The 13,759-nt window shown below is 46.3% G+C and overlaps 1 protein-coding gene across 3 annotated transcripts in view; it reads right to left on the bottom strand.

Annotated features, from left to right (window-relative positions):
- The window catches only part of Cpvl (carboxypeptidase vitellogenic like), a 104,135-nt gene that overhangs the window by 67,093 nt on the left and 23,283 nt on the right, over window positions 1-13,759 (bottom strand). For all 3 annotated transcript variants that reach the window (XM_021191436.1, XM_021191435.1, XM_021191434.1), the window contains exons 4-7: window positions 12,106-12,220; window positions 11,115-11,173; window positions 10,155-10,234; window positions 5,308-5,374 (exon numbers count right to left, since the gene is read on the bottom strand). In XM_021191436.1, coding sequence (XP_021047095.1) covers window positions 5,308-5,374; window positions 10,155-10,234; window positions 11,115-11,173; window positions 12,106-12,220 — 321 coding nt within the window. The remainder of the gene's footprint in view (window positions 1-5,307; window positions 5,375-10,154; window positions 10,235-11,114; window positions 11,174-12,105; window positions 12,221-13,759) is intronic.

Here is a 13,759-nt window from a genome sequence, read left to right on the forward strand (position 1 = left end):
ATATCACTTGGAACTTCCATTTGCTCTATAAAACTTTATGATCAAAGCTAAGTCTTTGTGATTAAAACTAGGTCTTGGCCAGAAAGACAGACATCCGAAGAGCTAAGGAGCCTCTTTTCATTCCTATAGAGTTGTAACCCTAGAGAGCTGCAGGAAATAGGAAAGGGGCTGTCAGACTCCATTGCAGGAGAAGAGGGTCAGCCCTGAGAAGAAGAGATTTCCGTGAGATGATTTGGTTTCCAGAAAACACCTCCCCACACAAGGCTGTATAACCCACAGCCAATGTCAGCGTTCCAATCATTTGCCCTGGAGTCTCATCAGTCGGTCCCAGTTTCGAGGCTTTCCTGCTTTTTGGCTGGGTAACCTTGGTAAGGCAGACCTAGCCTAAGTCTCAGTCACTTCATCCTGAAGATCTGGATAATTATAAGAAAGCTGTTGGGATTAAAGGAAGCAATGCATTAAACAGTACTCAGCAAGGGAGGGCTCGCGGCTGCTGTGCATCCGAATCTGAGCGAACATTCTTATGATAAAACACTGGAACAGGACATTATTGGAGCTACCTTCTAGGCCCCCAATTCAGCAAATCCAAGAACTTGGGGGCTGATGGAGGCTGACACAGAATGACTCTTGGTCTATCGCTAGCATGTTTCCCCCACTCCACCTCACAGGTCACCCTACCACTTGCATGTCAGTGCTTGTGAGTCACCTCTTATAAAAAGTGGGTCAGCACTTAATTCAAACATAAATACGTTAAGAGAAAAACACACTGGGTAGGATCTAGCTGATCTTCTCTGATGAACTGTGACAATCCTGGCGGAGAGGGAAGGTGTGTGGAGAAATAAACCTGAGAATGAGGTTACCACGGTGAGAAGAAGACAGAGGAAGAGTAGGAGGCTGTCTGAGGTGGTAGACGGAGGAGTCTCCAGGGACTTGGACAGGAGATAGGGACAATGACAGGGAGATGGAAAGCAGCTGTGGAGAAATGCTGCTGATAGATTTATTGTATCCAACAACAGCCTTTTATTAAGCCACTCTGTAACATCCATTTAGCATGAGTTTAACGCTGAATAAGAAAAAAAAAAAAAAAAGAAACAAGCAAGACTTTCCTCTGCTGGGCTGCCCCTTCAGCCCATCAGTTATCTTCAATGACTTTGTCCAACACCATGCCCCCAATAGGATTTTCCCATGCAGATGAAGGTAAACTACCCCCATTCAACTTACTAACTTAGTACTAATTTACTAACGTATAAGAACCTTCAAATAAGGTTCTGCCTGTATTTGGTCCTCAATTTACCTATAGCTACAAACCTACTTATAAAGAGAATCCACCCTTTTATGCTATGGGGAAGAGATGCCCAGTTTTCAGCATATGCCCCATCATTTTGGAAGCATCCCCATTCCAAGAACCACTCACAGCATTGAGTCTTTGCCTAGACTGGTACATACAGCTCATGCTTTACAATGGGCCTGCCTCTGCTTCAATGAGGACTGTCTTCCTTTAACTTCTAGCCCAGCCTGTGGATGCTGGAGAGGGTTCTGCACTGTGCTGATGTCCCTAGAACAAGAGCTGTCTCATGAATAGTTACAGGCTTGGGAGGATAATGCTTAGAAAGAAAGCTAATCACAGGAATTAAACACAGCTTGTTTCTTTTTGAAGTATTTTTTTCCTGCCTCAGGGAGGGTGATTTACAGACGCATTTGTCTCTCTTTAGAGAAAATTAATTCCAGTTGGTATTCTGGGCAGAGGGGAAGAAACAGAAAGGAAAGAGAGAAGGGGCCTCTCTCTTGTCCTTCATACCCACGGTAGACCTAAGCTGCTCTCCCTGGGATGCCTTGCCAGTTGGGTGTGGATGGATCCTCCCACATTCTGCTCCATATAAAACAAATCAACCAAACTTCTAATACCATCATCAAGGCGCCTTCATCTTTTAGGCAAAGCAAATGCTTTTAACTCTGGGAAACAGAGCAGAGCAGTAGAGGGTTGGCTTATCATGCTCAAAGCTCTGATTAGTTCCCTGGACGCACACACACAGCCAAAATAAGTCAACGGAACAGGCAATGCTATAGACCAACAATAAGCAAACAGAGCTTCTATAAACACTTTCATCCCAGTCTGTATGCCAAAGGCCATAGGCTTTGAGCCCTAATGGAGGCGACAAGTGTTGGCTGCTCTCTACAGTCAGTCACTATTTGAAATATCTAAGGAGGATTATCTAATTAAACACCCAAATGGTGCTATGTAGTCATTACTATTATCATTCCCAGACTCTCTTAGACCATTGCCAGGGCTCTGAATGGTTGCTGAAGACCCTTGTGCAGCCCGCCTTCATTCGTAGCACACAAATGTAAAGGGTGCTAAACATTTCTTGCATTTATCCATTATTTTTCAAGGCTGAATCTACAAATTTGGTGGTGTTCCTTGTGACTCCCTAAGAAGGAAAACCAATGAGCATTCAGGAAAGGACGGCCTTTCAATGAACAGTCTGGGGAAGGGCTGGAGAGAGGCAGGAGTTGGTATGATGTTCTAACTTCAGGGGCATGGAGATGCCGTTAAGAGTGAGCCTGGGTGACTGCCACTGACCATGTAATAAACAAAGCAAAACAGCTGTGGAGGTTGCTTTCAAAGCTAACCACTGCGGTTGCAAGATAAAGTACAAAGACTCAGCAAGCTTAGTGACTGGCCTGGAACCACCCAGTGAGACCCAGCTCTCCAATTATCAACACAGGATTCCTCTACTCCGGTCCAGGTCTCCAATTATCAAGCCAGAACTCTATCTCCTCCATGAAAAGACAAACAAAACAGAGTTGTGAGACTGGGGAAGTGGGGCATTGCTACTCAGAATTTTTCTTTCCAAAAGGTACATGGCTTCTAGAGCAGGCGTCTCCATCTTGTAACCTGAGGGAGGGCTATGTGTGGCCAAATGCAGAATCATAAACATATTTAACACATGTGATTTCACGTTTGCTTTTGTCGTTTTGTTTTTGTTTTATTGGCTTGTTTCTGTAACCCACTTGTACCATTTTCAACTGTGAACTTTGGGGATGACATAGTGTCCCAGTGACAAAAAATTGGATACGCATGGACTGTGCTCTTCTGAAGCTGCGGTCCTGTGGTTACTGCCTCTCTGCCTACCTTTCTTCCTCCTGATTATCTTCCTTTATCTTATAGATGTCACAGGCTTCTTTAAGCATCCTAGCAGCAAAGTGTATAAAAAGAAAATCTTTCTTTTCCCACACACATTTGGAAAGGACATGCCTAAAACCGCAAGGCACAAATAAAACAGACAAGTCAAAAATTTCCTCCAGGATTTGGCAGCTCTGCTGAGCATCATGGTTAACGACATTGCCACATTATTTGTTAGACAAGGAATTACACACTGAGCAGACCAGTCTTCTGCTCAATGGGGAAATGCATGACTTCCAGGGCTCCTATGAAATGACAAGGGTGTCACTTCCTGCTCCTCTTCCAACTCGCCTCTGAAAACACTCAGAAGGCAAAGGACAGCAGGAGGTGTTCCTGATAGAGGGACTGAATGTGATTTGATACTGAGCAACTGAGTATTAAAAAAAATATATATATATATATATATATATATATATATATATATATATAGAATGCTAAGCCATCTTCTCTGACGGCTTAGAAAAAAGAGAAGACAGGCTCAAGAAATTCCTGTTTCATGAACTCGCCATTCACTAGGAACTTAGCCTGTTTTTCTCTTTCAGTCCCTTAACGTGCACATCTGTGGACCACTTGCCCGGCATCCTTCCAGCCCTTCCTCTGGCACCATCACTTGGACCTTCCTGTGAAAATCAGTCATTCCAGAGTTAAGCCTTATGGCTGAGAGGATGACTGGCCCAGCAGGATCCTTCCTCCGAGAGCACCAGGGGTAGCCCTTAGACACTGATCTTTATTCTAACCCTCTAGCCCAAGTTATTGGTCCCCAAATAGGATGGGACCTAAAGAAACCCTCAGAGATTCAAGAACGTGGATAGACTGGTTGGTTAGTTAGATGTGTGGAATGCAGGAGCTGTTTAATATGAAAAACACTTGCCTGGGGATGAATTGAGACAAGATCCAGGGAGAGACCAACAGAGAGAGTAAGAGGCTAAGTCCTGCTGAAGGAAACATGGAAGGTTTTTGTTGGGTATTGTAATGATGGAGTCATTGTGAAGTCATTCAGAGTATAAGCTGGGAGTGTGGACAGGCACACAGAAGGAAAACTTTGCTGCTGGGAGGCTTGCTCCTTGGTGTAAGAGAAGACCCATACAGACATCAGTGGAGGAGAGAACTGGAGAAGCCTGTGGTAGGAATCAGAGTCACAAGGTCCAAAAGAGCTAGTAGCATCACCCTCGAAGCAATGAGCACACTAAGTGCTCCAGGCCTGGCTTTTCAATGCCATTTTCCACTGGAATGAGCCAGAGTCCCTAGAAGAAATGACTGATCTCAGGAGGGCAAGGGTGCTCCCGAGTCCAATATCTGTGATAAAGGGGAAATGCTCAAACCTGTCAAAAGACATACACACACACACACACACACACACACACACACACACACACACACACGCACAGCACCAGCTTGAAGGGCCTTTCACAGAGCAGAGTAAGAAGATGCATCCAAAGAAGAGTAATCAATTTTGATAGATCCTATAGGAATACCAACGCCTGGGCCCCACGGGATACACATGAACACAGAGAGGAGACAGACGAGGACACTGCCATTTTATAACGACCATTTTAGTCAGAGTAGACATGTCTCATCAATTGATCTAAAACTGTTGTGAGACAGATTGGGGAAAGAGTCATTTGTGTGGTTATGATTTCCTATGGAATATGAACAGAAGCAGGTGTCTAGCCAATGCCATCTTAATCTAGTGATCAAGTTTGCCATCATCCTAGAGGCCAAGGGCCATGCTATAGCTCATGCTGGGAAGCCTAGAAGCACACAGTTGGGATCCTCAGAGAGTCCGATCTCTGAGGAGAGAATAAGATGAGTTTGGAATGTGGAATTTATTACTACAGTCACCTGGTCCCCACTTAAAGTCACTGATATAAAATAAAATAGCAAAAGCGGGGAATCCTAGACCATATTAGTCCATTGCACATATCCCAATACTTGAACCTTCACTGATCCCAGACCGACATCACTGTTGCAGAAGCTATTTGGGGGATTATTGGGAAATTAGGAAAGTGGACCAGATCCATACTAATATACACACGACTATGCTCATGACTGCTGTAACTATCACCATACAGTTCAATCTTCTTGCTATTCGAGGCACACAAGAAAATGAGACATCAACTCACCTCGCCAGTGACATAAAAGTCATTCTTCGCATACTCAGGAAACAACTTGAAAAACTGAATCAGGGCACTGCAGAAGAGAAAGCATAGGGATTGATTGGAGGAGGCCGAGTGGCTGGCTACCACACCTCACCAGCGGGGGGGCAAGCATGCTGATGGAAAGGAGATAGCATTGTGTTGTACATCCCTCTGGTTTTCAGTCCTGAGTGGATAGTAACACTGCATTCCACAGGGATGGCCAGGCAAAGCAAACAGGTAGCTGATACTGCCATACTAAGAGGTATGGACACTGGACACCAACACTGGCAATTTGTAAACTTGGAACTGCCAGTTAGGGTCATCTTGCTGCTGAGGTGTCTTTGTGTCCCTGGTGCCAGCTTCCACATACTGTTTAACAATTTTCATGTAAACCTTATGACTACACCATTAGACCAGCTTTGTGGGAGGAACTCTGAAGTTCAATAGCTTAGCAACCACCCACTGTGAGCGAGCTATTGGACTATTGCTAAAGGAGCTCCCAGGATGCCAGGGCTTTAATAAGAACACCAAGCTGTAAAAGAAAGGGAGAAGGAGGAGGGAAAGGGGAGGAGGAGGAAGAGGAGGAAGAAGGGAGAAGAAGGGAGGGAGGAAAAGAAAACAGCCAGAATTCCATAATCCCATGGCCACTTCAGTACGTATTCCCACTGTAAGCGTCCAGTAATATGTTCTAGGATTGAGATAAGCGAGCAGGGCATTCACAATAGAGAAAAGACTAGCTGGTTTTTAAATGTCTTTACCAAAGTCATTCCAAAAAGGAGACCAAAAAAAAAAAAAAAACCCTCATAAAATTCAGGCACTCTAGGAATGTCTTGACCTTCACTGCAAGGCCTGAGAAAGCCAGGCAGAGCTCTGGTCCCAGCTTCCCCACTGAGGGACTAAAAGCCATGAGCCTTCCAGGGAAGATGAAAGACAAGGAGGCTCTGAAAAGCCAGGAGTGGGAGAGAGTTCAAGGGTTACAGAGAGGAAAACTCAGTCATTATGAGCAGCACCATCCCTGCTAGACTTAATTTTCAAAGGTTCTGTAAAAACTCCCTGCGAAACACTGCTGTGGGCTTCGGTGCACTCTCTGTTATTTATAGTAGCTTTGGGGAACTAAATTTGCTGCATGTTGATAGTTTCCACGTTAGGACTGGTAGTGAGCGGGCTTTAGAACAAGGTTAAAAATAGGAGTTCGGTCTCCACCCTCCCCTCAGCGACCTTCAGGCTAAAAGCACTTCCTGCTGCTGGAACAACACTGGCTCAAGGAGTGCAGCGAATGTCAAGTCTCCTGCTTTAGCTTATAGCCTACTTCCTCGGTATTCGGTGGGGAGTCCTTAGGCTTGACAGGGCTAGCAAATGAAAATTCAAGGTGTCCTATTAAAATTGAAATTCAGATAAATAATAAATAATCCTTTATAAGTCTGTCCAAGTATTGTGTTGAACATACTGTGTGTGTGTGTTTATGTATGTGTGGATATGGATGTTATGTGGATGAGTGTGGGTGTGTACGTGTGTTTGTGTATGTGTGCGAAGCCAGAGGTCTGTGTTGGCTGTCTTTTTGAACACTTTCCACCTTTTAAAGATACTTATATATAAAGAAATAGTCATTGTTTATCTGACTTTCAAATAAACTGGGCATTCCGTGCTGTATCTGGCAACCTAATTTGAAGAAGATAATCTCTCAAGTTACATCTGACTGGAAAGTGCCTGTGTAGCTGAGGTTTCTGAAGCAAGAGCTCACACAAAGGAGCTATTACTCTTTTGATCTCATAGTTACAGTCTTTCCATGAACTGAGTGTTTCCTCTGAATCTTTAGTAAACAGTTCTTACACAGCAGCAAATTATGAAAATGGTAAATTTAGTAGCTGGAGCCACACACACGCCTTGCTCATCTAACTGTACTTAGGTCAAGCACTGTTCCAATGACATGGTGAGGTTCTGCTTAAAATAAATCAGGGCTCATGTCTGCTTGCATTTCAAAGCTTAGCATAATGTTAAGTGTATGCAATACACCAATGTGCATGTGATTTATTTAGGTATGAACATTGCCTGGCACAGAAATCCTATATCAGGTGACCCTATTATAAATCCCTGCTGGAACTCCGCCAAGGACAGAATTTTAGTGAAAGGCTATTTGGTTGAAGGGTGATCTGCCATTGAGGAAGGAGCAGCTGGGAGAACACTACTCCTCAGGTGACTTTTGGGAAAGGTCTTTTGATGGATGTAGGGCAGAGACAGTGAAGAAATGATCGTGTACAACAGAGCTAGTGGCTGCTGGGGAATCTGGTCAGTTCTGGTAGAGTGGAAACAATATGAATGAGCTCCAAAGACATCAAGGGCTCGGGACTCAGCTAGAGGTCCCCAGCGAAAGGGTTTTGGATGTGAGCTCCAGAGCTCTAGGGTTGTAAGCTCCGTCCCTAGGCTCAGAGGTGGGGCTTTAGGGAGGTGCCTGGCTCCCAAGAGCTCTGGCTCTAGGAATGGGTTAATCCACATCTGGACTTATGGCTTGATGGGTTATTGAGAGATGGAAACTTCAGGAGGCAGGGCCACATTGGAAGAAGAATGTCACCAACAAGCCTCTTTGAAAGGACATGATTTGCCTTGGCCTCTTCCTCTTTCTCGTTCTTGACATCCCCACAGTCAGGAGGTGACACCAGTTTTGTGTCACCTCCATTCAACTCCTAGAAGGTAACCTTAGGAGCTCTACCAGGCCCTGAGCTCTGGGAGGCCAGGGGCTGTGTGCTGCCTGCTTCTATGTCACCAGCTCCAGGAATACATCCAGTGATCAAGGGAGACGGGGACAGAAGCACCAGACAAGAAATCCACATCAAAGAGAGCAAACTGACTACATTTCATTCACATTTTTCTAAGCTGAGAGCCACCACCTGCCATGGCTCAGAGGCATCCTCTATAGTGTGTGTCTGAACGTGAGTGAAAAAGGTTCTGAACACAAAGAAAGCCACTAGAAACACGAATGCTAAATGACTCTTTAGGAGGTCATTTCTTCCAGGCCAGCCTCTGTTCACAGAAAAATAGAATTTCATCTTCAGGGGGGAACTAACGGGGCGGGGGTGGGGGGAAGGGAGCTTCCAAAGGGAGAAGAAAGATCTGCTCTTTAAACCCCAGTAGCCCATTTACTAGTTCCAAAGCAACCTTCTTATTGCAAACACCCATCTGGCAAGCTGGAGAGAAGAATGCGGTCACAAAGGGAAACGAATAGTGTAAACTGCGAAAGAAACAGCTGAAATCAGTTTTCTGCACTCCTCTTGATTAGCTATTTTCCAGTTCTAAGAGCCCGAAGCAAAGGGAACCGAAACAGCTATAAACAACGGCTGCTTTGAAACCCGTCCTCTTTCCATGTCATGCAAGAGGAGACGGACCACATGTCACCAGTGACATCCACACACAGGGTCAACTGCTGGCTGAAGACATCCTTGCTTCCTAGCTGGGGGGTGGGATGGAGTGGTTTACAAAACTCTGACTTGTGAAGGGTGAACACATATCTTTAGTGTTTGCTAGTCACACAATGAAGCCAAAAGACGCTTGTGGTGAGGGGTGGGGGTAGGTGTTCAGCCAGGAGGACTCAGTGTCATCGGTGGTGCTGGGTGCTTGAGCTTCTGAGGACAGGCACCATGGTCCTGCTTGTGCAGGGAGAAGACACTGGAAGTGAGAGGCCAAAGGAGCTCCCTCTGGGAGGATCAGCTATTACATCCCCAGGAGACACGGAGCCTGGGTGTGGAGGTGTGAGAACCTAGGTGACCCTGATGGAAACTGAACCCACGGGTTGAAATGTGGGGAATCAGAGAGCAGCCATATTCTTTTCTGGGTCAGCAGAGGGAAAGAAAGAGATGTCCTTGGCAGGAAATAAAGACCAGGAAGCCACCAAAAGCCCGGTCCCTCAGCCCTGTGTCTGATCAGCCAGAGAGAAAGAAAAGCACCTGGGAAGGCTTTGTTCCTCACCAGATACCCTTTCCCTTGGCAGTCCTGCTAGATGCCAGGTTTGCTCACTGGGTAATCAGCAGAGTGGGCGGGTGAGACTGGGCAGGCGACTCTAGGAGATTCTCACAGTGCATCCAAGGGTGCTCAGGCGCTCTGAAAGAATTCAGACTTGTTCTTAGATCGCAATTTATAGCTTGGAAAAAAATTTGAACAAATAAGAAAGGTCGGCTTAGTTTTTTAAAAAAACGTACTAAAAATAGATGTTAAGAATGCAAGAAAATGAAAGGAAAATTTATGTGTATATACTTTAACCAAGCTCACAACTTTACAACCCCCAACACACACACACACACACACACACACACACACACACACACTTTTTTGTTTTTTAAGTGAAAGACAAACTGTAAAATGAAGGATTGAGCCTGGAAAAGTCATGGCGAAGCTATAGATTAAAATATACATCTAAAGCCACAAAGGAAACAGTTATGGGAAAGAAGACAAACACCTGGGAAAACTGTTATCTCCTGGCAAGAACAAAGTTAAATAGAATTCTAAAAACAACCAGAAACTTCTAAGACATCTGGGTGGATGGCTTGAGAAAGAATACTGTCTCATAGAAAATTGTGGGAAAACTACAACTGGTTTCAGTCATGATTTTAGTCCTGTTTATCTCCTGTCATAAGCAGTAATCAATAACAAGGTGAAGAGGAGCAGAAGAACACATGCATGTGTGCATGCGTGCATGAGCGCGCGCGCGCGCACACACACACACACACACACACACACACAGAAATGTTCTACAGAGTTCTAGAAGTTGAGCAATAAGGACCAGTCCATAGTGACTGTACCACAGGGAGACTTCTCCTATTGCAGCATTTTGCATGACGTACCTGTACAAGTCTTGGGCTACATCATCCTCAGTAGTGGCGTATCCCCGGAAATGATCGGTGAAGCTGAAGCCTGTACCCACCTTAGGGGGAAAGAAATGAAGATAAGCATGAAGATGGATGTTTCTTGAGGACTTTCAGCTCAACCCCACACGGGGAGGTGGCCTTACAGATCCCAAGACCCACACCTCTGACTTCAGATCTCTGCCATCTCTCCATGTATCTCTGAGGCATCCCACTTCCCTTCCCAGGGGAAAGCACACAAGTTTTGGCGCTTTGTATCTATAGGTCTACATGAAAGAGGAGGATTCCATCATTAAGCAACAACCCGTGAGACAAGGAACCCACACCATCGGTAAAAAGCCATCCGCCCTGTATCCCACTGGTGACATTCAATGGGAGGGACCCCACAATGTAGCCTAGAGCTCAGGCTGGCTTGAACTTACTCTTCTACAGCCCAAACCTCCAAACGGGATTATAGGGATACTCCACCACACCCGGCATGGCAATTAAATTCTAATATAGAAAGTAAAAACTCCGTAGTTTAGAAAACATATGGTAATATATTGCTTAATGTGAGGACAACGTAGGCATTTGTTGTTGTTAAATTCCCTCATAGTGAAGATTTATGCAGACCTATAAGGTATGGTCTACCCCACACTGGAGGCACCTGTACAACAACAGGTTATTCTGCTGAGTACAACAAGAAACTTCAGTCTAATGGCAGTATTTGCCATTGTGTGATGATTCGATTATTTGTTATCTAAACACGTGTGATGATTGAGGGCTAGAGGAGCTAACGGGACTGGCTCAGTTCCCTGATAGCCTTATAGAAACACCACTGTGAGTGCAGCCTGCTGTTGACCAATCACCGTGCAGCCACGGCTGTATGTAGTAAATAGAAGCACACATGAGGCCAGCACTGATGTCCTGTGGCATCCTGTGGCATCCTGTGGTACTCACCGGATTGTCAATGTAGAGCATGGAAAGGGCAAATGTCCAAGGGAAGTCTCTGGGGACAACTGTCAAAACAGAAGAAGGGGCTGAGCTCCTAACGAAATAGGCCAGGCGAGGCATCCCTGCTCTGGATCCCACCACATCCTGCTGAGCTCCCCTCGCCACTGGAGCACCCATTTTCTGGAAGACCAGCACCCAGCACCCACCCCCTTCACCTCTCTCTTCTGTACTTTTGTCCAACACAGCGATACTATAGCCAAGCCTAAAGCCTGACAACAAAACCTCATGAAGAGCTGAGATGAAAATGCCCATTGCCCTACGCCTCTAGGTCCAAGGCACCCTACACACCTAGGTGCAGGGCACCCTGCACCCAGCCTCTTGCACTCTCTTCCTCCTCCCCAACGCTGAAGAGAACAACCCTATCAAAGCTGGCCCAAAAAGCTTTTACATAGAGTCCCAAACTCATTCACACTTTGAATGCTGACCCAGGGAAAGCACACTATCTGCCCAAAGAGTCAAGAATAGAGTCCACCCTGAGACACAGCCAGAGGCTCTAGCTCCAGCCCTTCCTCCACGTCAGCCTCACCCACTGCATCTTGCTGTCGAGGCATCAGCTCATTGAAGGGACAGAAGACCCATAAAGCATTCTATCCCCATGGATAATGGGGGGATATGATTCCACCATTAGGCCCATGCAAGAAGGCTCACCCAAATAGTAATAAATACCAACTGTTTTTGTCAGCCAAGAATGCTTGAGTCAGCAGTCGGCTTGCAGAAAACAGCTTAGTCTCTTTCACCCACATTCTCAGGAGAGAGCAAGCTAGGCAGGACACTCATCCTGGGGCTCCTCCTTCTGGACAGACAGTGCTACAAAGCTGGGTTTCTATGATCTGGAACCGTTCGGCTACTCCTAGTGGTTCTTGTGTTTATTCTTAGTTTTAGAACAGATACTGGCTGGAAGGAGACTCATGAGTAAAGCAGTCCAACCATCGCTTACCGGTCATGTTACTTGTGATAATATAAGGCCCGTGTTCTACAAAGAGTCCAAACATGGATGAACCTCCAGGTCCACCCTGAAGCCAAAGGACTACTGGGGCATCCACAGGCTGCATCTGGAGGGAACAGAGAAGAAGCAAGTGAGCAAAATTGCTCCAAGGTTGCAGAGCACACACCCAAATGCGAAGCCTCTGTCTTCCAGATCCCCAGCAACATTCTAGAATGCTTCTGCCCCCCAGGGCTCCACTCTACTATAAATAAAAGTTGGTCCCCTTTTACTATTTGGGATTTACATGTGCCCCAAATGCTGGTGTTTTTCTGTGAACTTGACAGCATCTTGCCGCCTGCATGATCTATCCTCCAAGGACCAAATAACCCCTGCCGTTTCCTAGTTGCCCCAGTGTCTCCCACAAATGGCAGGCATCACCAAAGTCCAGGTTAACTGGACTCCTCCTGTCAGGGCATTGAGAGGAAGCTGTACCGGGAAGCGAGACTAACTTATGAGACCGTCACTGGGAGCTGCTGTCAAGAATCTGGAGGAAGATCCAAGGGGCATGACTTTCCTGTCATCTAAGGTCTGACTTAGGTTCCCTCACATGTTCTGGGCCTTTTCTGAAAGTGTTCTTGGGAACAGTTATGGTCTGTAGAGTAGCTTCGCCATGAGGGGCTAGCTCTAAACCCACTCCCAAATGTCAAGACATTAAATGGCATAGCAAATGCCCTGGGACATTCAGATACAATAAACATAGTTGGCTATAATAACAGGGGAGGGGCAGGCAGAAAGGGCGGAAGCCCACAGTGAGGCTGGGCTCTCGGTCCACGGGCCTGTAGCCACTCAGTTGTCAGCTCAGTCTCATGGGTGAGTGATGAACACCTGCACCAAACTCTCCAGACTCAAGCCCAGGTTTTGCTCGTCCCCAACTGGGTGACTCTGGGTAAGACGCCAAAGCCACGTGACTTTTACTTTCCACCCCTGTGAAACAGGCACCAGCACCATTGTTTACAGTGTGGACTGGAGGGGAGGAGGGAGCATAAAATCTGAAGAGTGGCTGTGTTCTGCAAATTGTAGCTACCCATGTGAAGGGTGGAGGTTACGAACTTAGAGGGGATCTGTGCTCAAAACATCAACAAATAGAAGACTAGGAGAGTGTTCAGCTTGGTGGCTTGTTCGTTTGTTTTGTCCTTTGGCCCCCATCATCCCTGGACTATTTTTCATACCTTTATTGTCCTGAGACACCACAAACAAATTCAGTGTCGGGGAGGAGGGGCCTTCTTTGTCAAGTCAAAGCAGAATATCCCAACCTGAGAGCGGTGTTTCAGAGCTGCTGTGAGGGAGGCCTAGAACCAGGAAGCTCTGGCTCTACTTCACTACAAAGGAGCTGTGGTGGCCTGGCCCTCTGCTTCCTCCAGCCTGAGCTTCCTCTGCCCCCAAATCCCCATGGCAACAATACAAGCCTTCCTGAACGCTAGGATGAAAATCTGTGTGGAGTGATGCTGTCCATCTGCCCCGCCCTTCCTGGACCACTGTGTGCTTTGCCTATCCATATGAGTAAGACCTCTCCCCAGAACCTCTGTCACTCTCCAGGACCCCCAGAACCTCTGTCACTCACCAGGACCCCCAGAACCTCTGTCACTCACCAGGACCCCCAGAACCT

Source organism: Mus pahari, chromosome 2 (assembly GCF_900095145.1).
Source record: "Mus pahari chromosome 2, PAHARI_EIJ_v1.1, whole genome shotgun sequence".
Classification (NCBI taxonomy): Eukaryota; Metazoa; Chordata; class Mammalia; order Rodentia; family Muridae; genus Mus; species Mus pahari.